The 23,775-nt window shown below is 45.3% G+C and overlaps 1 protein-coding gene across 1 annotated transcript in view; it reads right to left on the bottom strand.

Moving 5' to 3' along the window:
• Nucleotides 1–23,775, bottom strand: part of LOC111873304 (chromatin-remodeling ATPase INO80) — a 151,929-nt gene that overhangs the window by 3,697 nt on the left and 124,457 nt on the right. The window contains exons 29-30 of the mRNA XM_023867911.2: nucleotides 16,645–16,806; nucleotides 6,226–6,513 (exon numbers count right to left, since the gene is read on the bottom strand). Coding sequence (XP_023723679.1) covers nucleotides 6,230–6,513; nucleotides 16,645–16,806 — 446 coding nt within the window. The 3' untranslated portion in view covers nucleotides 6,226–6,229. The remainder of the gene's footprint in view (nucleotides 1–6,225; nucleotides 6,514–16,644; nucleotides 16,807–23,775) is intronic.

Here is a 23,775-nt window from a genome sequence, read left to right as displayed (position 1 = left end):
GTACACTTCGCCATATATAATTAGAATGATGAAGCCAAGGAGGATAAGATAGGCAGGGCATGTAGTACGAATGGGGAGAAGAGGAATGCATATAGGATATTGGTGGGAAAACCAGAAGGAAAGAGACCACTAGGAAGATCAAAACGTAGGTGCATGGATAATATTAAAATGGATCTTAGAGAGATAGGATGGGGTGGTGTTGGACTGGATCAGGATAGAGACCAGAGGAGCGTTATTGTGAACACGGTAATGAAACTTTGGGTTCCATAAAATGCTGGGAAGTTCTTGAGTAGCTGTATAATTGGCGGCTTCTCAAGAAGGGCTCAGCTCCATGGAGTTATTTTTAGTTGGTACTAATGACATCCAATATGGCGTCAAACTTTTATCTGATCTTTTGCCTACTTTGTTTCCTAAGGAAAGAAAGTGGCTTGACATATCCACGTGTGCCTCAAATGTCAACTTCTGAAACAGATGACATGAAGACTTTTGTTTTCTGCCTTCTTTCAAAAATAAAGAAAGCAGGCTTAAAAACGCCTTGAAATTATTGACACAAGAACCGTCTTTCTGCGGAAGCACCCGGTAGCGTAGTTGATTGAGGCACTATGCTACAAACTGGAAGGTCGCGGGCTCGATTCCCGATGATGTCATTGGATTTTTAATTAACCTATCCTTCCAGCAGCACTATGTCCCTGGGGTCGACTCAGACTGAATTTCTTAACGGAAATGAGTACCAGGAAGATTCCTGGGGGTAAAGGGCGACCGATCAGCGCGTAAGGTTAACAAACCTCACTGCCATCTTTGAGCTGACTGTCCAAAAAATGTGGGAGCCTCAACGTCTCACAACCCAATGGGCCTCCACGGCCTGTTACAGGGATAGCATTACCGTTTTTTTTTTACCTTTACCGTCTTTCTGTCTAATTACGTTCCAAGATCTCACCTTCGAAACTTTGGGGTGCTATATATATATATTTTTTTTAACACCCTGTATATATACGTATCTATCATGGCTACCACTACATCCAATGTAAATCTGCCCGTGTTTAACTAAATAATCACAGCGCCATGAACACGTATGGGGGAGTGGACGCACAGACCCACATATTTCTGACCTCAGCACTAGTTGGAGGTGAGTCAGCTTCAAGCCTAGGTCGCTTTAACCCCGGGGAAAGAGCCCCCCCCTCAGAACCGGTCTGGACGACGTGGAGAGTTCTTACCGTGACTCGAACTCCAGCCCGTAGCCTGTCGCTATACCGACGGAGCTATCACGACCCTATCTAACGCACACACCTATCGTAGTGGTGTAATGAAATTACACAATTTTTGTTCTATTCTTTCTTCAGGACTTTAATTTTATTTTCTACGACGGAAAAAAACGCAAAAAAATATGTTGCTGTTTGCAGAGAGAATTAAGAGGACCTCCTATGCTTGCTTCATGCAGCACATGAAAGTCCCGGCCACGCCATAAACTTAGCAGTTTGAGATGCGTGTACTTCCATTACGAATCAATTCCCAGCGACACGGATCTGTAAACGCGTCTGAAACTTCAAGAGAAGGACTGTAAAATTTATTCCACCTTGCTGTTATACACGCCGTTACCCTCAAGACAGAACTTCATGCCGTTTTACACGCTTTGGCTGTTTCAAATGGGCATTCATTTAAATTCAACTTCCATTTGTTCCCTTATTGCATTTTCTAACGGCGACCTTCGAAAGAGAATAGAATCCTATTCCTACTTTCCACTAAATCGACGGATAAAATCCAAGATTACTGTCTTCTGGGGTGCGTCAAAGTCTGATAGTTATGAACGTTTGGGCGGAACCTGATTTCTCAATCTTCAGATTTGAAGATTACCTCGAAGATGGAAGCAGAATGTTCCTCCGAAATGCCAGTAATTAACTATCAAACTATAAGGCGCCACAATCCAAAAGGTATTAATCTTGGATTTTCATGTGACCTTCGAAAATCCTTGAACAGTATAGGTGGTATGTGTTATAATTCGAATCCCGGTGTTGCCCAAAACATACCAGAACCATGAACTGTTTCCAGGAATAATAAAAACGGCATATGTCTAACGACTCTCTAGTAATTCGAAATAGACGACCCGAAGTTCGGTAAAGTGTCAGTTACATGATTCATTTGATCCACTGGAGCCAAAATTAATTTAATCGGACACATTTTCGTTAAAAATACCGCAAAACGAAATCTAATCGAAATCCATGACATTCGAGGTTCTCACGGCAGTATCAAGATTACGATCTTCTGATATATGAAACAATATAGTTTCACCCTGAAGATGACGGCAGCAGATTTCTCCGAACTGACGGCACCTATCTACTCTGAAGATGGATGTAGCAGGTTCCTCCAAAACGATGGCCCATTACTCTGTAGAAAGACGAAGCAAGTTTCTCCAAAACGTCAACGGGTTTACCTACTCGTACCTCACCCTAACGATGCACCAGGTTTCTCCTAAACGCTCGTAGCTGTTTATTATGAAGATGGAGACACTATGTCCCTTCGAAACGTTTGTACTTATGTACCAAACTATACGGCTTTATATTTCAGAGGGCAGTGTCTCGATACAGATCCGTTCGATGCTTAAGAAGACGAAAATACGTGACCTTCATATTAAACGTTCACTTTATGCACTTCGTAGCAATACACTGGATTCTAAAGCCAGTTCTCTCACAGCCTTCACACTTCACTACCTTCCGAACTTGGTCGCTTTTGTTACCGAAATACCTTCACGGCACCTGCTGACAGGCGCGCGGATCTCTCATACATCACTGGTCCATGGGGGCACGCAAGATGCTGTGTCCAATTTGCTTATGCGAGCCAGGGATCTACAGCAGTGGTTCTCATGCCTTCCTAGTCCGCTGTTCCCTAGCAACCACAGTCCACCCTCAAGGGCGTCCCTAAACATTTACGTCACCTGCACATCAACTTAAAAAGAAACAGATTCAAACAAAACAATTTATCCGAGATGTTTTTAATGCCTGTACCACATTCACATAATGTTTAAAACATGTTACACCTGTATTTTCTCGCCTCATTCGTTTATGACAGAAAATTGCAGTCACTACTCTGTAACCAGGTTAACTAACTAACTAACTAACTTATGGAGCTGAGCCCTTCCTGACAAGTCACCAGTTGTGCAGCTACTCAAGAACTTCTCAGCATTTTATGGAACCATAAGGTTCATTAGCGTGGTCCTCACCCTGAGCCAGCTCAATCCAGTCCATTCCATCCAATCCTGTCTAAGATCAATTTTAATATTAACCACCCACCCACGTCTTGGTCTTCCTAGTGGTCTCTTTCCTTCTGGTTTTTCCCACTAATATCCTACACTCATTCCTCTTTGCCCCATTCGTGCTAAATGTCCAGTCCATCTCATCCTCCGTCACTTGATGATTCTAATTACACTTGGCCAAGAGTACAAGTTATGAATATGGACACCGATAAGCACTTTAGAGTCCAAAATATTATAGAATTATTCTTGATATACAAATTTTGTGAAACATTAAAGATATTCAATACGATATTTTCCCCCTGCTCTAACATACAACAGGAAAATATAATTACTCTGGCGGGCCCCTAGGGTTCCGCGGATCACATTTTGGTAACCACCGATCTAGTGGCTCTGCCTCGAGTAACCGTTGAGCATGAAATTGCTTGCTGTAACAAAATCTGAGGGTTCATCATGAAAATCAACGGCATCGCTGTATCCTGAATCAGTCCAAGCCATTTAGCACAATCACGATCGATTTCCTTACGATCCATTTTAATACTATCTTCCCATCTATGATATTATACTATACCCCTCTTCTGCAACTAAGGACTGAGGAAGCTGGCACAAGAGGTAAGGTTTCCGACTTGTATTAGCGAGGTTTCCTATTCGAATCTCTGTAGAAGCATCGGATATCCTGAGGCTTCTCCTGGGATTTCTCAGCTTCCGAGTCAAATGTAGCGACAGTAACTCAAATAAGAGGGGCTTCCGTAGTCTAGAGGTAATGTTCCCACCTCATGACTCGTAGTACGCGGGTTCAAACCCGGCGGAGATCGTGTAATTTTTAAGGGCGGAAAAATTCAGAGAACAAGTCCTCCGGGAGGGACTTTAAGCCGTGGGTCCCGTGTCGTAGCTTTACGGCACGTAAAAGAACCTCATATCTCCTAAGGAGGTCACTGAGCCAAATTCAAGGGCATTTCCCGCCCAACAGTAGTCTCTAACGCCCCTGATAGAGGGGGGAAGCATTATAGATACCGCCAAACCAGTAGAGGCCGAAATCGCTGGCTTGGTCGGGACTGATGGTAAGCACCAGTATCGGTAGGGTATAGACACTTGTAGAATATCATAGAGGGAAGCACAATAGATCAAACTGGTCGCGGTGCATGGGAAAACCCACCCTCAAAATAACTAACTAACTAACTCAAATCAGACCGCGACCGCTCCTTTCCGTATCCTCTCCACTTCATCTGTTCCCTCACGACTCACCCACTCGACGCTACAAACTACGGATAACTGATAGCGCGGTTAACTACATGATACATAAAGAAAAAGACGTAAAGCTATCCCTGTGACACGCCATGGAGGCCCAGAGGGTTGTGAGACGTCGAGACTCCCACATTTTCTAAGCAATCGGCTCACAGATGGCGGTAATTATGTCAGCCTTACGCTCCGGCCACCCTTTACACCCCAGGAATATTCCTGGTAATCATTTCTGTTAGAGACTAAGTCGACTGGAAGGATCAGGTCAAAGGAAGAATTCCATGACCTCGTCAGGAATCGAACCCACGACCTTCCTGTTGTAGCATAGTGACACTACTGTGCTTGTTTCGATTCTCACTGATGAGCTGATCATCTTCTATCAGGTCTCCCAACACTTCTTTTTCCACCGGGTGTTACATTGCTCTCTTGGGCATTCTTTCATCCTCCATCCTTCCACGTCGGCTTTCCACTGCCTTCATTCTGTATTTCCCACTATTCTCCACATTTTTACCGAGTTGTGAGTTGCTTCATTCAACTGTAGCCATCACTTGGCCTCATCTTTTCAGAATTTACATTTCGTATCCAAACAGAAGGAGAGGTTTCACTGTCATTTGTGAAGTCTTAATTGAACACCCTTTGGTATACATTTACTGATTGTAGGCATGAATATGGTATAGGAAGACGGAACACAGCCAGTTACGGTAGTCGAGCGGTCTAAGGCATGTACTGTCTTCCCTGGCTTGGAAACCAGGATCGTGGGTTCGAACCCCACTCAGAGCATGGATGTTTAGTTTGTGTGTGTGCGATTTTCTGTGTTTGTGTACAGGTAGAAGCCTTGCGACGAGTCGATCACCCGCCCAAGGAGTCCTACCGAATGTGTAAGATCTGGAAAAACCGAAGTGAACGGAGAAGTTCATGGAGGTAGGCCTAGGCCCACTGGGGCTGTAGTACCAAGAAAAAAAAAAGACGGAACACATGGCGTTAATGGGGGAAAAGAAAATTTGTTCATAAGAATATTGTCACGTGTATGAGTGACTACAGATGAGGTTTGGATTGGTAATTGGATATACTAGCCATTTACATATCGTAAATAGTACACAGGTACCTATAGCGCTATCGCGCCATCGTGCGGCTGGAAAGATTAGGACAATCGAAAAATCCAATGACCTCATCGGGATTCGAACCCGCGGCCATCCAGCTCGTAGTATAGTGCCTCAACCCACTACGCCACCGCGTGCCCAAGCCATACGTAAATACACAAAGAACACATACGTAACCAAAGCAGGAATCAGACGAAACAGCGTGTGAGCGACAGAGACAGAGCTATAACAGTGCGACGCTGTGAGACGTTTCCAGTCAAGCTAGAGTTAAGAACATCGTGGCCGCGCCTTAGCTCAAGCGGTTAGTCGCTGGCTTCCTATCGTGGCGGCCCGGGTTTGATCCCGGGTCTGGTCAAGTGGAATTTGTGGTGGACAAAATGGCGCTGGGGCAGGTTTTCTCCGAGTACTTCGGTCTCCCCTGCCAACCTTCATTTCACCAACTGCTCCACAATCAGCCTCACCTATCATCTGGGGCTGGTACAATAGGCCAGAAGTGGCCGCAGTACAAGGGACTTAGTCCCACCCCACTAGCAATAAAAAAATAAGAACATCGTACAATCGATCGTTTTACCAGATTTTGATTCCAGTTAGATTTCCCCTTGCTACCAAAGCGCCACTGTGGACCAACTGATCTATATTTACCTGCTTACTCAGCGGACCCCGTTCCTTGGGTGTAGAAACCGAAGGGACGAGGGTGCTCCACCCCAGCAGCCGCTGATGGCGTGGTGGTTACTGACGATGGAGTACCAGATCCTGATCGCAGGGGGACGGGTAGCGGCTTTGGGGCTTTCCTTGGCCGCGGTGGACCGCGTGTGCCTTGATGTCCAGGCCCTACTGGGCGCAGGCGGGGTCGACCGGGGCCCCGCTTCACGGGGATGGGTTGCGGATGTCCTGGGGTGGCACTCGAGTCAACCGGTTGACACGGGTCACCTGTAAGAAACAACAGAATGTCATGACTCTGTGTTCCGCAAAAGCAGAATACGGCCTTCAGCCTCTTTAGAGTAAGGGCGGCCGAAATAAAATGAAGCACTCGGCCCGATCTAGTGCAGAGGTTAGGAATTAATGGAGCTTTACCTAACCTCCACCGTGCCATCTTGGTGTTGCAGAGTTCCCTCCGAGAGGCGGAAATGTGACTTGTCTCCACATGAAATTAATGGGAATACGAAACTGCAAACAATAGCTAACTAATTACATGGAGCTGAGCTTCTTTGAGAGACCACCTGTCACACAGCTAATCAAGGATTTCCGAAAATTTTACGGAACCCGAAGATTCAATGCCATCTTGACAAAAACCCTTTATTGGTCCATATCCTCAGCCAGATTAATCCAGTCTACACCGCCCCACATAAGTCTCTAAGATCCATTTTATTATTATCCTCCAACTTACGTTCACGTCTTCCTAGTCGTCTCTTTCCTTCTGGTTTTCCCACTAAAATCATATATACATTCCTCTCTCCCCCATTCGTACCACATGCCTTTCCCATCTAATCCTCCTTGACTTCATCATTTTAATTATACTTGGAGATGAGTACAAGTCACGAAGCTCCTCATTATGTAGTTTTCTCCAACCTCCTGTCCTGTCACATCTCTCTTCGGCCCAAATATTCTCCTCAGCACCCTGTTCTCAAACACCCTCCCTCCCTCCCTTAATGTCAGAGACCAAGTTTCACACCCATACAGAAATAGGCAAAATTGTAGTTCTATTTATTCTAATTTTACGTGTCTAGACAGCAGACAGGAAGAAACAAAATGTTCCGGACTGAATGGTAGCAAGCATTTTCGAATTCAATATCCTCTTAATATGGGAGAACGGAGGAAAGGAGTTAAAGGTACGAGAGAGATAAGGAGAGGAAGGAAGAAATGATTCTGTCGGGCCATGTGCCGCTATATATACTGTATAATAAAATGGTGTCCGGACAAGTAACCGAGGTCTAATCACTACATCCGAAACAAGCGATGACAGGTTCATGATATAACTGACGAAAACAACAGAACATTAAATTACATGACATCACAGGCCCAAAGCATTATACGCCTGTCTTTTTAGACGAAGCGTTTACATACGTAAGTACCGTATAATTGCCCCAATTTCCTTTCACAGCCGCCATTTCTGCCCAAGAACAGGAAGCTAAATAAGTACATGTTGTAGGTTCCGAAACGTCCCCCCCCTCCCCAACCCTCTGTAACCCACAATGCTGTCAATTTCTCTAATAGGGAAAACAATCCGACAGTCCGCACTACAATGTAACAGCCGGCAAATTGGAGGCAGTTTTAACGTATTCACAAGCACAACATCTGTTTCGTAAACATCCCAGTGAAATTCTCTTATCTGAAATTAGGCAACTCAACTTCAGCAGCGGGAAAAACCACGTACAAATATGAATAATAATGTACCAATGTTACGATAATAATTTGATTTAGTCATATTCAAATGACGTTCCTCTCTTGCTCCGTACAGGTTACTTTAGTACAGGGGAAACAAAAATATGGCCAGCGGGCCCGAAGCAGCCCCAAAAATATTTAGGGCCTGATTAAATCGAATAAATGTCGTTGAAATTTCAATAGAAAATTGTTTAAAAAAGAACATTTTCAAACATACTGTGGCGCATAGAGCCGTTGCTAAGCAGAGACTCTAAAAACAACGATTGTTTCTGAGCAACGGCTCGGTACACAGGTTCCCGTGGCAACGAATACTCAAGCAAAAATAGTTACTGTTGGAAACGGGGCGTTTCTACGTGGTCCGTGCTGAGATGTTATAAGCTAGGGATGAAGTCAGTTGTTAGGAATTTCTGTACGGGAGGCTGTGAAGACAGGACATAAGTGCGTGAAGCTGAAGAATCTCCACTGTTAAAGCCGTTGCCAGGGAAAGACTGGTGAAAACACAGCAGGCAGGAAAAGTTTGGCGGGTGCTGTGGTGATTTGCGGATCGTGAAGAACAGCGATGGAGCTGCAATTGCTTGTAGTTTCCCCGTCGTGTGTACGGGAAGCAGTCAATGAATCCATTCGCCAATCCAAACCCCATCGATGACCACCTCTGTGGTCTAGTGGTCAGAGTTCCTGTTTACAGATCCAGAGGTCCCGGGTTCGATTCCAGGCGCTACCAGATTTTCTGAGAAGTAGTAGGACTGGAACAGGGTCCAGTCAGGCTCGTGCGGATAACTGGGGAGCTACTTGAAAGCACAGCTCCATACCAGATGGAAATGAGGTCAATTTCACGTCTCGGCTGCTTTAACCCAAGTGACAGAGCCGGTAAGTACCATATAGGAGGCTATATAGACCTAAGGTCGGTCTGAACTCAGCGGCTTGAAGAAATATACCCTGCCCCCAATGGGAATCAAACTGCGGCCACTGAGACCAATCACTATCCCGATTAAGCAACGACAGAAGGGCGACCCTTACCCCCAGCAACAAAAATAAGAGCACAGTATAAAAACACATCTCTCACATAACGGTTTTGACACCCTTTATGCTTTCAACGCTCAGTGCCAACAGTGCCCTACGTATCGCGGTTTCAAATAGTCGTGTGTTAAAAATGTGCTCTTAACAAGAAGTTTTGGAAAGAACTAATCGCATTCTTTCCTTTGATACGACACGGACGGCATAGAAAACGACGAGCCCAACAACTTTTCAACAGTTACGTGTGTATTCGTTGCTGCGGTAACGTTTTTAACGTGCCGTTGCCTAGCAAAACACACATATACAGACACAAAGAATGATGGGGGGATTTATGAAGCATGCTGATGAGATGGGCTCAGGTGCCATGATATACATATCAAGTTTCATAAAGATTGGTTCAGGCATTCAAAAGATGACAGAGGGCACACAGCCATACAGACAAGATCACATAAGCCTACTCTAGGAAAGTAAGCTAAAAACACTAACAAACTGCAGAGGATGAGATGGATGATACATGCAGCACACATGGGAGAGCTAAGAAATGTATACAGATACATTAAGACCTCACTAATTCGGACTAATTTGGAGCGAAAAAACTCCGTGGCTTCAGTACACAAGCGAACTATACCGACTGAGCGACCGCCATTAAAATTTCTATTTCTTTTTATTTTAATAGAAATTTTAATGGATTTTAATCAATTACTTGCGTTATTTTCAAGTGGAATGCAACGCGAGGCTTTAGCGCAAATCAGAACAGTGTGACAGTTTATACGCATTTAAACACCTGAAGTGTTAAATGGTGAATACACAATTGCTGCATTACTGACGGACTGTGGATATATGGAGATATCACTGTATCTAGTTCCTGATTTCGGGCTATTGCAACAATCACTGTTGAGGTTGATTATGCTGTTGGCTATTTGTACAGTATGGATGTGGGGTAGTGACGCTTCGAAGGTATATGCTGCCTCCAGCTTCAGGGTCGGAGTAGGATGAATGACTTTTCATGCATATATAGGGTTTACTCCAACAGACCCAAGGGGACAAAAACTTGGTGGCCCTTAACTGGGTCATTTTTATATTACCCAGCCCATAGTCCGTACTGACCCGAACCGGACACTAGCCCCACCCTTCCCCGGGGAGTCTCTCTGACCAAAACCTATATAGTCTATATATAAAATCTCATTCTACTCCTACCTTAATTATGGAGGTAGTATGTTCCTCCGAAACATGGGTAACACTGCCCAAACCAATATGGTGCAAAAGCCGACGGGCAAACCAATCGTAAGAACTTTTTAGTCAGTGAGAAAACTATTTTCTTCACATTTACGCCTATATTCTTGCGCTGTTAAACAATAAACGTTTATCGAAAGTAGAGTACGCGGTAAAGTAATCAGATTAATACAAATTAAACCGCTGAACAGAACGCTGTAAGCTACAGAAGTACACAACTTCACATTTAATTCTTATTTGGGAACGTTTCTGTGGTAATGACACTTAGAAATTACTCCGCCAAACGCAGTAGTCCAACCATTTTTCTTTTCGTTTAGCAAGAGGGGAGAGGGGACAGATAATTAATTGCGCCACGATATCGAAGACGAATCTGAAAAAAGACTAAACACAAACACTGAACAGATAGAATTCCGTGTGCTGTAAGCTTGAGACAAACACTCGAGAAGAGCTCACCTCCAGGGGAAAATATTTAGCCAGGATTCCGTTATGCGATGCCATACTGTAAGATGCATAAAACTTAACAGTGTTCCCAACACCGCGGAAGCGCAACATTCGGACATTATATAGTCCATTTCAGAAAGCTTCGCAACAGCCATATACACCTTCCCTCCATCTTTACCCGGAGCACGCGGTACCGTAGTTGGTTGAGGCAGTATGCTATAAGCCCGAAGGTTGCGAGTTTGATTCCTGATGAGGTCATTTGACTTTTTCAATTCACCTAAACCTTCCAGCCGCACCATGGCCCTGGGGTCGACTCAGCCTCTAATAGAAATGAGTTCCAGGAATCTTCCCGAGGGTAAAAGGCGGTAGGCCGGCCGGCGCGTAAGACTTACAATCTCACCGATATCTGTGAGCCAACTGTCTAGAAAATGTGGAAGTTTCGATGTCTCACAACCCTATGGGCCTCCACGGCCTGTTGCAGAGAGTTATACCTTTTTTATCTTCAACTTCATTATCCCCGTCTGAGCAACAGCTAAGTGCAATACCGTGTATTTATGAAATACTCCGTTGGGATGGGTTCAGGTGCTATGATTAGGTTTAGGTTTAGGCATTCAAAATTTAATGGGATCATGGGGTTCACAGACACACAGACAGCACAGGGATCATATAAGCCTACTTTCATTTTTCAAAATATCGTTTTTACCCTACCTCCCCTATTTAAAAAAAATGAAAGTAGACTTATGTGATTTCCATGCTGTCTGTCTGTGTATCCCCCTTATCAGCTTTTGAATTTTTAAACCAATCTTTACGAAAGTTGGTATGTACGTCACGGTACCTGAGAGCATCTCAGCAGCCCCTTAGTTGGGGCAGCTGGGCCCCTTAGAAGGAGCTAATCTCAATCACTGGACAACTCCTGTGAGATTTACCCAGCTATTTCAACATATAAGACTAGGCTAGTTTAGAGGGAGATAACAAGAAACCATAAAATAAAAACTGTGATAAGTCGGCCGTCCTTTACCCCCCAGGAATCTTCCTGGTACTCATTTCTGTTAGAGGCTGAGTCGACCCCCAGGACCATTGTGAGGCTGGAAGGATTAGGTTTGAAAATATCCAGTGACCTCATCGGGAATAGAACCCGCTCCCTTCCGGCTCGTAGCACAGGGCCTCAACGTACAGCGTGCCCCCATTAGAGACTATTAGCTTTTCAAAAATGACTGGGGTCCACTGAATTATTCACGGTGAAGAATGTTACATCCGGTGTGAGACTGTCGACGCCGGGGAAGGCTGGGCAACATTCCGAACCTAATTCAAAACTTGGAATATTTGACGTAAAGAAGCAAACATCCTGGACCACGTGTGACGTTACCATAGCAACACACAGGACTGACGCGCATACGCGTAATACGATACAACTAGTGCTCTTTCTTCCATTTTAAATACTATCCCTACACGGTCAGCATGAGAAGCCTTTCAAACACCAGCACAACTGCGTCATATCTCAAGGACACACACACATTTAAGGCTCATGGCAACAATGATGTATCAAATTTCGTGGGACTCACCGGCCATAATCATGACGGCAAGGGCAAGACTGGTCTCTATACTTAGGCACCACGCCATGAATAAGTAGAGGAAGCATGTAGGTAAAGCTCCACACCTTCTTAACCTCAACACCGGATAGAAAATGGGGACTACGAAGAGAGCTCTCCCACAGACTGAGGGCAGACAGAAACATTATGCTTCCGGGAATTATCCAGCATCCTCTTTTTATCTGGGGCGCGCGATAGCGTAGTTGGTTGAGGCACTATGCTCCATGCCGGAAGGTAGTGGTTTGGTTCCCGATGAGGTCACTGGATTTTTCAATTGACCTAATCCTTTCAAGCGGCAATACGACCCTGGGTTCGACTCAGGCTCTAACAGAAATGAGTACCAGGAATCTTCCTGGGGGAAAATGAGGCCGGCAGGCGCGTAAGGCTGACCTCACCGCCATCTGTGAGTCTACTGTCTAGAGAAGATTTGAGAGCCTCGACGTCTCACTTCATGGCCTGTTACAGGGATAGATTTGCCTTTTTACCTGTTTTATGTAAAAACAAGGTTTCGGGACTGGATTCTGCCACCGTGTTCAGGTAAAGCCTACTCAGTTGAGTCCAATCGATAGAGCTAGTCCTTATCTCCGGACACATGCACCAGAACAAGATAAGGTATACAAGCCAAGCACAGCACAAAGCATCTGCGAGAGTTAAGTCAAAACATTAAAGTACTAAAAACACAAGTATGAGGCCTTGAAACTGAGAACTATCATAACAGACGTCATCACGGCAGAGGCAAAATCTCCGTACTGCAGACAAACACACAAAAAAACAAATTTCCCCATTCAATCTACACTGGACGTAGTAGTAATAGTTTGTTTTTTTTATTTCTGCTGTGATAATGGGAATCCAGATGGGAGAGATGTCCAAGCTGGGTTGACTGATCGGATGATCTCGCAGAGACATTTGGTCAGATTCCTTGTATTTCCTGCATTGTACGGAAGTATGAATTGTTTTAACGAGAGTGCCAGTAACTGAGACCCATACAGCGTTGAATGACAGTGTGATTAGTGAATAATGAATTGGAAAGGATATGGAAGGAAGCGGCCTTCGCTTGTCACTAATCGAAATTTGGGTCCAAATGAGATATTTTGTGAATACGGATTTGAACATTCGAATTCCGTAAAGCAACGCTAACTAGCGACAACTGGCAACGGTGCAGGACACGAGGTTCTCACAGCGGTGGTTATGAACAATTCTATCATCTGAGATGTACCGGGGGTAAAGCGGTAGAGGAGCAGAACCTGACAACTCACCTCCATCTAATGCCAAGGTCAAGAATGCTGGAGCTACGCTTCTACTACCCCACACAACTTCGTAGCGTGGTGCTTAATTAAGTACAGGAACAAGGTCAAAAAGGCGTAAAGTTGTCCCTGTGCTTAAATGATTAAGCATTACACCAGGATGACGTATGGAAAGTGGATGTACAGATCCACGCATTCTAGACCTCGGCGCTAGTCTCAGGCTTAACTTTATATCTTCTGGCATGTAACGACTCGTAGTCCGTTGAAAATAAACCAACGTTTCAGAGGAACATATGGCCTCCATCTTTAGAGTTGAAGAAAAGGGCAAGCAAGAAGCCAGCTTGAAGAAGGTAGCACAGCTACCTATCAACGTACTAAACAGCGTTACGTCCCAGAATAATGACAATCACATGAACAGTTTTGAAACGAACACTAATCCATCTGCAGCCAGCAACTGGCTTTGGCCTGGTTGTGGCAGTCACTTCCGGAGGATGACGGAGAAGTTTCCGGTTCGCTGGAAGATGACGCATGCTTGAGACATTCCTCAACAACACAACTCAGCTTCTGTGTGTGCTGGTAGAGGTAGGCCATAAGGTATAACTATTCAATTGGTCCGGGCTATTCAGTTCACGACGCAGTAGGACCTTCTGCGATACAAGGCCGTGTAAAAGATTAGGCCGTCCCTGTGCCTAACTAATCAAGCATTAGCGCATGAAGACGTATGGGGGTAGACGTATAGATCCATGCATCCTTGACATCGGCAAAAGTTGGAAATGAGTGGTCAGCTTCATGCCCCGGCCGCTTTACCCCCGGGAAAAGGACCCCCCCGATACCCTTTGGGTAGAAGACTGGGTGAGCCCCAGAACAGGTATGGAAGACGTGGAGAGGAGAACAGTCTTTCCCCTGCCGGAATTACGACTCTGACATTTCGGCCGTCCAGCCCGTTGCCAGTCGCTACACCGACTACGCTGTCCCACCTCCTACAACTATGTGTAGTCCGCTGAAAGTCAACCGTCGTTTCGGCGGAACATCGGCCTCTATTTTCAGCTCTACTTCCTACCTCTTTCATGCCGATTTATTGCTTGGCTTATTTTTCGACCCTGGAGTGGGGAGCGATATGTTCCTCTGAAACGTCGGTTCGCTTCCAACGGACTACACGGCGTTACCTCCCAGAAGGCATAATTCTTCATGACCAACGCTGTGAGACCCTCAGATCCTACATAATGGGGTTATGTGTCGCAGCATAAAACAAGGCAAAGTTAGATTTGTCCTTGTTCTTACTTAGGCACTACGCCATGCATACTTGTGTGTATGGGGAAGTGAATATACAGCTACACGCATTCTTAAACGCAGCACTACATGTAAGTGAGCCTCACGTCCCGGCCACTTTATTTGCGAGGAAAGGTTGCGGCGAGGTTGTTGTAGAGAGGAGGGGAAAAAAATTGCTATTCCCGCTGGGAATCGAACCTCGAATCACCGGTCTTCAAGCCCATAGTCTATTCGCTATAGCAACTGAGCTATCCCGCTAAAGCAACTGACAGTGCAAAATGTGGGGTTCCCGTAGCGGTAGATTACGGTACTCTGCGATGTGACGCCGTGTAGTTCGATTGAACAGTCTCGATCTCCAGGGTACAGTGACTGTGAAGGCAACAGGTTTCTCCGAAACGCTGGTACATATTGCCAGGTCACAGGCGCCGTTTGGATTGGTCAATACATTTACTGACCACTTACAGGTCGTAACTGCAAATAACTGTAACACTATCGATTGGCCGCGCCATAGCTCAAGCGGTTAGTCGCTGGCTTCCCATCGCGGCGGCCCGGGTTCGATCCCGGGTCTGGTCAAGTGGGATTTGTGGTGGACAAAGTGGCGCTGGGGTAGGTTTTCTCCAAGTACTTCGGTTTCCCCTGCCAATCTTCATTCCACCAATTGCTCCACAATCACCCTCACCTATCATCTGGGGCTGGTACAACAGGCCAGAAGTGGCCGCAGTATAAGGGACTTAGTCCAACCCCACTGGCAATAAAAAAAAAACACCATCGATATTTCCTGGTAACGGCTTCAACAATGGCTATTCCTCTGCCCCCGAGCTCAAGTCCTCCCTTCACAGACTCCCGTGCAGAACTAAGCTCTAACCTTGCCTTTTGCTTACAACATATCGGCACGGACCACACAGAAAACAGCGTTTCTATGGTTGCGTTCGTGCCTGTTTTGCGAGTACGTGTTTACCGAACCGTTGCCCAGAAACAGCCTTGGTATATCTGGCCATCTCGCGGTCGTTGCATGGCAACGACTCTACACGCCACAATATCTACAAAGCTACATGGCGTCATATCCCAGATTATAGTAACCTTAATTGAACTTAATGAATAATCAACTCTCGGGTTATTTAATGACATTTCTCACGTGCACATGTTATGCAGCGCTGAATGGCAGACCCAGGATAAGGTAAAAGACAAAGCTGTCCCTGTGTTTAATTAATAAAGCACTACGCCATGAAGACGTATTAGGGATTGTATGTATAGCTCCACCATTCTTGATCTCGGCACTAGATGGCGATAAGTGGCCAGCTTCACGCCCTGGCCGCTTTACCCTTGGGGAAAGAGCCGCCGGTACCCATTGAATAGGGGGTTGGGTGGGCCCAGAGGAGGTCTTGACGCTGTGGAGTAATGAAAAATCGCTGGCCTCTGCCAGGATCCAAGACCTGGGATATGTGATTAATAATAAATTGGGATACATATGGAAATAAGTGACAGTGCCGATCTTAAAAGAGTCTCCCAGTATTTATGTGGATGGACTGAGGAAGAAGCATTAAAACTCTGTCAGGATATGCAGTAACTGTGCACAGAAATGAATAAGAAAGGGAGACAAACCACTTCACTGACATGCAAGTAAACGGGTTTACTTAGCTATGCTATGATCCGCGGACGTTTTATACGTGATGAGTGCAGGTTTCTATTGAACGCAGTACATTTTCGGCCACATTTCACATTTACGTGTATCTTCAACTTTCTTTTTAATCACACGTAACAGTAACCGGTGACTCAATCGGACAGAAACGTCCATAACACGTCATAAAACGGACCAGAGATCCAGGAAGGGTACTTCAGACTGCCCGCGGGGTTCAAAAGGCCCGGAATCGCTGTTCCACAAGACTCACCTAGGCCTAGATCGCTGTTTGTAAGATTGACGATGATTCCTCTGCCTCTGGTACTGATGATACCTCTCCGCGATCCGCGCGGACGTCCTCGCTTCGTTCCCCGGCCGGATGGCCGTGGTCTGCCGGTTACAAGCATATTACTTGCAAATGGCAGAGGGAAAGCTGAAAAGACAAAGCATAAAATGTTAAGCACTGTACTCGGGACAATGGACGCCAGGTTCGGCCTCATTCATAGGTCAATGGGCGACGTTGTGTCAAATGCAGTCGAAGCAGGGCGATCCTGGGCGGTACCCCGCTGAAAGTACGAGCGCCGGGGCACTGTCCTGACACTTATTTTACACCTGTGATATCAAACGAAAACAACGGCTACTGAAAACTAACAAAAAGTCTGTTATACACGTACGTTTTGAGGTCTTAACAGCGGCAACTGTTAAGTTTCCGGTTCTCTATGTTGACACTGTGTAATTCTGTAAGCGGTTAAAGTGAACCCTAAATACGGAGGCACCATGTTCCTCCGATGCGTCGGTATCCAACTACAAAACTGCAAGCTGCCACAAATCAGACCACCACAATCTTACAAACCATTCACTTGTCATTGCTTTCCTCAAAAATTATAAATTTATTTCAATAACAGTGTATTAAAATACTCGAAAGGAAATTTTATTTTTCTTGTTAAAAATTATACGTAATAAAAATGCAAGAACTTACATAGTGTTTAGAGCATGCGGTAGCGTATTTGGTTGAGGCACTATGTTCCAAGCCGGAAGGTCGTAGGTTCGATTTCTGATGAGTTCATTGGATTTTCAATTGACCTAATCCTTCCAGCCGCACTATTACGCTGGGGTCGACTCAGTCTCTAACAGAAAGGAGCTGCGCGCGGCAGCCGCGTGAAATCGCTACCCAGCCTTAGAGGCTGAGTCGACCGCAGGGCCATAGTGAGGCTGGACGGATTAGGTAAACTGAAAACAAAATCCAATGACCTCATCGTGAATCGAACCACCAACATTCCAGCTACGCTACCATAAATACGTGTACGATTAAAAAATACGAGAAACATAACATATACCGGCAGAACAAGGGCAGGAGGAGAAACAGGACACAGATGAACAGAGCAAAGAAAACAGGAAAAGGCTGCCAAAGACGTGGAATGAAAGAAAGAACAAATGAAGCAAAAGACGATAGAGAAGAGAAAGCGACAAAATAAAAATGTCTTCTTACATCGTCTGAATGCGACGTCGTGTTACCTCGCAGAATTTCATCTACGTCTCGGAGGCACATACAGCCTCCATTTTCAAGTCTAAAGTATTCAAACATGAGACGAAGGAGGCAGCGTTCGTAAGTTTCCGCCGTGAGCACCTCAAAATCTCATTAAGGTACTGAACTTTGGGTTTCCTCTTCGAGCAGGCTGGTTCTCAAGAGAGGAGTTACTTCTCATAACGCGAAACACCTGTGAGGGCACGTCATACTTTCAGTAGGTATTTTCTTAACACTAGTGGGGAGGTACTAAGTCCCTTGTACTGCGGCCACTTCTGGCCGACTGTACCAGCCCCAGATGACAGAGGAGGGTGATTGTGGAGCAATTGGTAGAATGAAGATTAGCAGGGGAAACCGAAGTACTCGCAGAAAACCTGCCAGCGCCAATTTGTCCACCACAAATCCCACTTGACCAGACCCGGGATTGAACCCAGGCCACAACGGTGGGAAGCCAGCGACTAACCGCTTGTGCTATGGCGCGGCCATACTTTCAGTAGGTAACCTTACGGAAGAAACGTCCTATTTCCGGTATGGTGTTTCCGGTTCCCAGCGTAAGCTGAAAATTGAATCTTGTGCGTTTCTGAAAGCAGAGATATACTTCGCCCGCTCTTAGATGTTTCTCAGACACAGAATAATGGCACCTAACGACAACACTGTGCGCATTATATTACACGCCAATTAACCGTATCCAAACTTCAATAACCACGAGCTAACGCGGCGGTTGCTAATCGCGTGCCGTCATGAAGCAGATGATTTCCATTACAGACGAACAATCAACACCAAAATGGTGCAATTTTCAGCGTTAACGGAGCCGTTTCTAAATCTGCCGTAAGCCTCAACCACCCCTATTCAACGAAGCAGATGGGAAACAGCCCTAATTGCTGTGCAGGGTGGGTGGTGTGCAGCCTTCTAAATGAGCACATGCTTTATCCCATTAGAAATGAACGCCATGAATGCCGCATTTAGATTAAATAATAAAAAAAACTTCAATAACCGTAACAATAGCGAGTTTAATGCATTTCCTTTAGGCGGTGGTTTACAATACGCGGACCGCGTGCCATACGTCATATTTATGCAACGTTTTACTTTATTTATGATGCTTATTTAACGACGTCAGTAACTGAGATTATACGTCAATGAGGGCGGTCGGCGCGTAAGGCTGACAACCTCACCGCCATCTGTGAGCTGATTGTCTAGAAAATGTGGGAGCCTCGACGTCTCACAACACTACATGTCTTCACGGCAGTTACAGGGATAGCTTTACTTATATTTTCGATATCGGCACGCTGACTGAGCTACAGGCTGGACGACTGAGGAATCGGGAACGGATTCATGACAAAGGTAGGATGTTTTTCTTCTCCATAACGTCCAGACAACCACAATCTAGTGCGGAGGTTAAGAATACGTGGAGCTACACCTCCACTCACAATACGTCTTCATGGCGTGGTGCTTAACTAAGCACAGGAACAATACCTTTATTTCGTTGTATTAAAGTTAGTAACTTGGTTAAAACAGAGTACAGCTAGAAATAAATTCGTTATAATAAAGCACATGGCCTGCTGCTGGCACTTAGGTTAGGGCCCACAAAATGCTGTAGCCGTCAAATCAAGAAAGGTATGAATGGAGGGCACTTAGTACGCACTGCAGGATGCGAAATGCATACATAATTTTGATAGCAAAAGATGAAGGGAGAGGTTACTTGAGAGACCTAGGCGTAGATGGGAGGATGACATTAACATGAATATTAAAGAAGCAGGGTGATGATGACGTTGACTAGATTCAACTGGCTCAGGACAGGGACCAATATTGGATTGTTTTAAACACAGCGATCAACTTTCAAGAAATCTGTTAACCTGCATGAAATAAATGCCAAAATGGGAGCGGCATGTATGAAAAAGCTGAGAAATGTTTAAAAAATTCTAGTCGAATAACCCGAAGGAGAGCGATCACTTGGATGATCTAGTCGTAGATGGGAGGAAATTAAAATAAATATTAAAGAAACAGATTATGAGAGTGCGAAGTGGATTCATCTCGCTCTGGACAAAGACAGTGCCAGGCTGTTCCATTTAATGAACCGTCGGAGAAGAGGCCATTTAGGAAACCTAAATGTAGAGGGGAAGATAATATTAAAATGAATATAACATATGCAGGGTGTGTGTGGGATGGATTCAACTGGCTGTGGTTACGAACCAGTGGTGGGTTCTTGTGATGAACATGGCTCTGGTTAGGAAGCACTGGTTGGTTCTTGTGATGAACATGGCTCTGATTAGGAAGCAGTGGTTGGTTCTTGTCATGAACAATGGGGGACTTTCTCGACCAGTTAGTTAGTTATTGGAGAGGGTGTGTTTCCCCATGCACTTAGACCAGTATTGGTCCATTGTGCTTCCCTCTATGACATTCTACCAGTCTCTATACCCTACCGATAAATGGTGCGTACCATCAGTCCCGCCGAGCAAGCGAGTTCGGCCACTTGCTTAGCGGTGTCTATAATGCTTCCCCCATCTATCAGAGGCCTTAGAGACTATTGTTGGGCGGGAAACGTCCTGGAATTGGTCTCAGTGATCTCCTTAGGAGATATGAGGTTCTTTTACGTGCCGTAAAGTTACGACACGGGACACACAGCTTAAAGTCCCTCCCGAAGGACTTGTTCCCTGAATTTTTCCGCCCTTAAAAATTCGACGACCTCCGCCGGGTATTTGAACCCGCGTACCACGAGTCATGAGGTGGGAACGTTACCTCTAGACTACGGAGGCCGCTTTCTAGACCAGTTACGCGACAATCAAGTTCAAAAGAAGCTTTCTTCTCTGTACGGAACTATTTATTTATAATAATGAAACGCGCTTAATAAATGGAGGTACAATGAAATCCGGAACTGAACTAATCTTCCAGTTTTCCGGACCGGATGTGCCACTAGTCACAGTTAATGGCGAGGCCTTACAGTTGACGATGGATCCGTTACTAAAAAAACGACATGCCTTAATAAGTCTGCGAGGCGAGGAGGCCTGGCTTACATTTTTTAGAACCTAAAAATAGCTGCAACACATGTTTCATATTTTGCAAACATTACACCACACCTATCCATATGCCCAAAGCTCTACACCCTACCGTAATGTCTGCGCAAGAGTGTCTTAAAGAGAAAAGACGTAAGTCTGGGAAGGTATTAGTAAACGCAAAGTTCGTCCCTATTCTTCTTGTCTGCGTCACTCTATGAAGACGTATGGAGGAGATGAAGTATGGCTCTACTTTTCTTGACATCGGAACACGATGCACGTGAGCGGTCAGCTTCATGCCCCAGCCACTTTACCCCAGGGAAAGAGTCCCCGGCACCCATTGGATAGGATGGATCGGCCCCAAAGCCGGTATAACTACGCCAGTATTTAACCTTCGAACTAAAGCAACTTCATGCTCTGATCGATTCATTCCTGGCCAAAGAGCCCCTGTACCCACTGGATAGGAGAGTGGGTGGGCCCCAGAACCGGTTACTAAACTCTGTACAAGACAAATATCTCTTGACCTTAATAGTAGAGTGAATTTACCGACTACACAACACGTTTTTTATTATCACTACATGTTTCGACCTCAAGAGGTCATCCTCAGGTGTACGAACACGGCTGTATAATTACACGTGGTCACATTCACTTTTCACTCATTCGACCCTGTATCTTATCCAGATTTACGCTCACTAATATATCGAGTTATTTTTATAAAACACAGGTTAAAATTATTATTCGAATTTAATTTTTAAAAGTTCGTGAATCGAAGTTCAATTCATGTCACTGGTTGACCTTGCCGGAAATCGAACCCGGGTAGTCCAACTGAAGCTGTCAACATAGCGTCCAATGGTAGGACTGGTGAAAGGTGAACTGGAAAGGATTTGGAAGGAAGAGGTCGTGGATTAAGCGAGGTACTATACCACAATTTGCCTGAAGGGACTAAGGAAAACCACAATAAGCCACAATATTCTCAAACCGAAAATACCCCGAACACATCTCCATTGTTTCCTCTAACATCGACCTGTTCTGTGGCACTACACTGACTGAGCTATCGGACGGGAGATTTTCATTAACACAAGAACGTTAAACTGTGAAATTTGGTTGTTTTCGCGGCGGTGAAAATTTCAGGTTGTTCTTTTAGGCTATGACACTGTAGTTTCACTCGTGGTTGCCAGCGTTTAGGAGGAACCTTGTGTCTCCATGTTCACTCGTACGCTGATGAAACCTTGTCAACCGAGTAGCCCGTCATACAAAGACCGATCAACTACAGGTAAAAGAATAAACTGTGCCTGAGCTTAATCAGTGAAGCACCACGAAATGAAGCTGTGGAAACTGAGGCATAGAGCGAAACATTCTTAATCTCAGTACTAGACGGAGGTGAGTGGTCAGCTTCAAGGGCCACAGAGCTAGTGCGGACGCTGTACAGAAGAGGAGTATCTCTTGGCCCTGGCGAGAACTGAACCACAATCCTTCAGACGTCTATGACCGATCAACCAGAAACTATATATACTTTATTTCCTTCTTGCTTGAATGTTATAACTTTTTTATTAGCACGATCGTTTCCCCCCTTGGCTAAAAATAGAAACAGCTACAAGGATTTATGGGCCCTCAAACTTTGTATGAATTATTGAAACAGCTGTTTTTTGTTCGCCGTCTGTTGAAGCTCTTTCGCAGGCGACACTCATGGGGCTACATTTTAAATGCTGTAGATGGGGGGCAGACAATTTAGAGTCTCCCTTCCCTTAATCTTTGGGTAGGCATACACGGAAGTAACAATGAGCAGTTGGAGGAGTTCCTGGTGTGAAAGTGTGGATTGGATTAATTTTGTTCCAAACAGGGACCAATGACGAACTGCTGTCAGCATTGCAATGAACCTTCAGATTTCATAAAAGGAGAGGAGGAATTTTCTGACTAGCTGAGAGAATGAACCCTTCTCGATGGAGTTGGCTGGTTCAAATAAAGGTAAAGCTGTCCAAAGGTAACCACGTAGACGGCCAGTGGTCACCTTCAAGCCCTTAAGCTTTACCCCTGGGCGACAGGTTCCAGGCACCAATTGGACAGGAGGCTGGGAGGGCCCCTTAGCCGGTCTGTATGCCATGCAGAAAAGAAAAATCTCTTGCCCCTGCCGGGATCCGAAGCCCACTTGCCTAGCTGCTATACCGACTGATCTAACCAGCTCCCTAGTTGGCTCAAATACCGAATATTATACGTGGTGCAATCCAAAAGTTTTCGAAATTTGAATTCTACGCGCGAATGGTTATGAGTACATCGAAATACCGCTAGGTGTCTCCCCACACACTCTTCTGGAATCGGTGTGGAAAGCGGTGTCGAGTTGAGTGGTTGGGTTTATTGTTGGTGAACGTATTTCCACTGTTGTGTTTCCGTGAGTTTGAGGTTTTGCGATGGCTGGCCTGAGAGAGCAGCGTGTCTGTATAAAGTTTTGTTTTAAACTTGGGAAAACCGCTGCAAAAAACGCACCAAATGTTGAAGCAAGCTTTTGGTGACAACAGTCTAGGCCAGACACAAACTTACGACTGGTACAAGCGTTTCAAAAATGACCGAACATCGACTGATGATGACGATCGTTCGGGACGGCCGCCAACTGGCACCACACCAGAAAATGCCTTGTAAGTTAGGGATATGATTCTGCAAGATCGCAGACTGACCATCCAAGACCTCTGTAACACCTTGGGACTAAGTTATGGTACATGTCAACGAATTTTGTCAGGGGAACTGAACATGAGGAGGATTGCGGCGAAGTTTGTGCCACGACTGCTGCAAAATGAACAGAAGCAGCATCACTTGGAAGTCTGCAGGGAACTTCAACAACAGCTTCAAAAGGGTCCAAACTTTCTTTCGAAGGTTGTCACTCGTGACGAAAGTT

The sequence above is a fragment of the Cryptotermes secundus genome, unplaced genomic scaffold (genome assembly GCF_002891405.2).
Source record: "Cryptotermes secundus unplaced genomic scaffold, Csec_1.0 scaffold189, whole genome shotgun sequence".
NCBI classification, from domain to species: domain Eukaryota; kingdom Metazoa; phylum Arthropoda; class Insecta; order Blattodea; family Kalotermitidae; genus Cryptotermes; species Cryptotermes secundus.
This window is presented reverse-complemented; position numbering and strand designations above follow the sequence as displayed.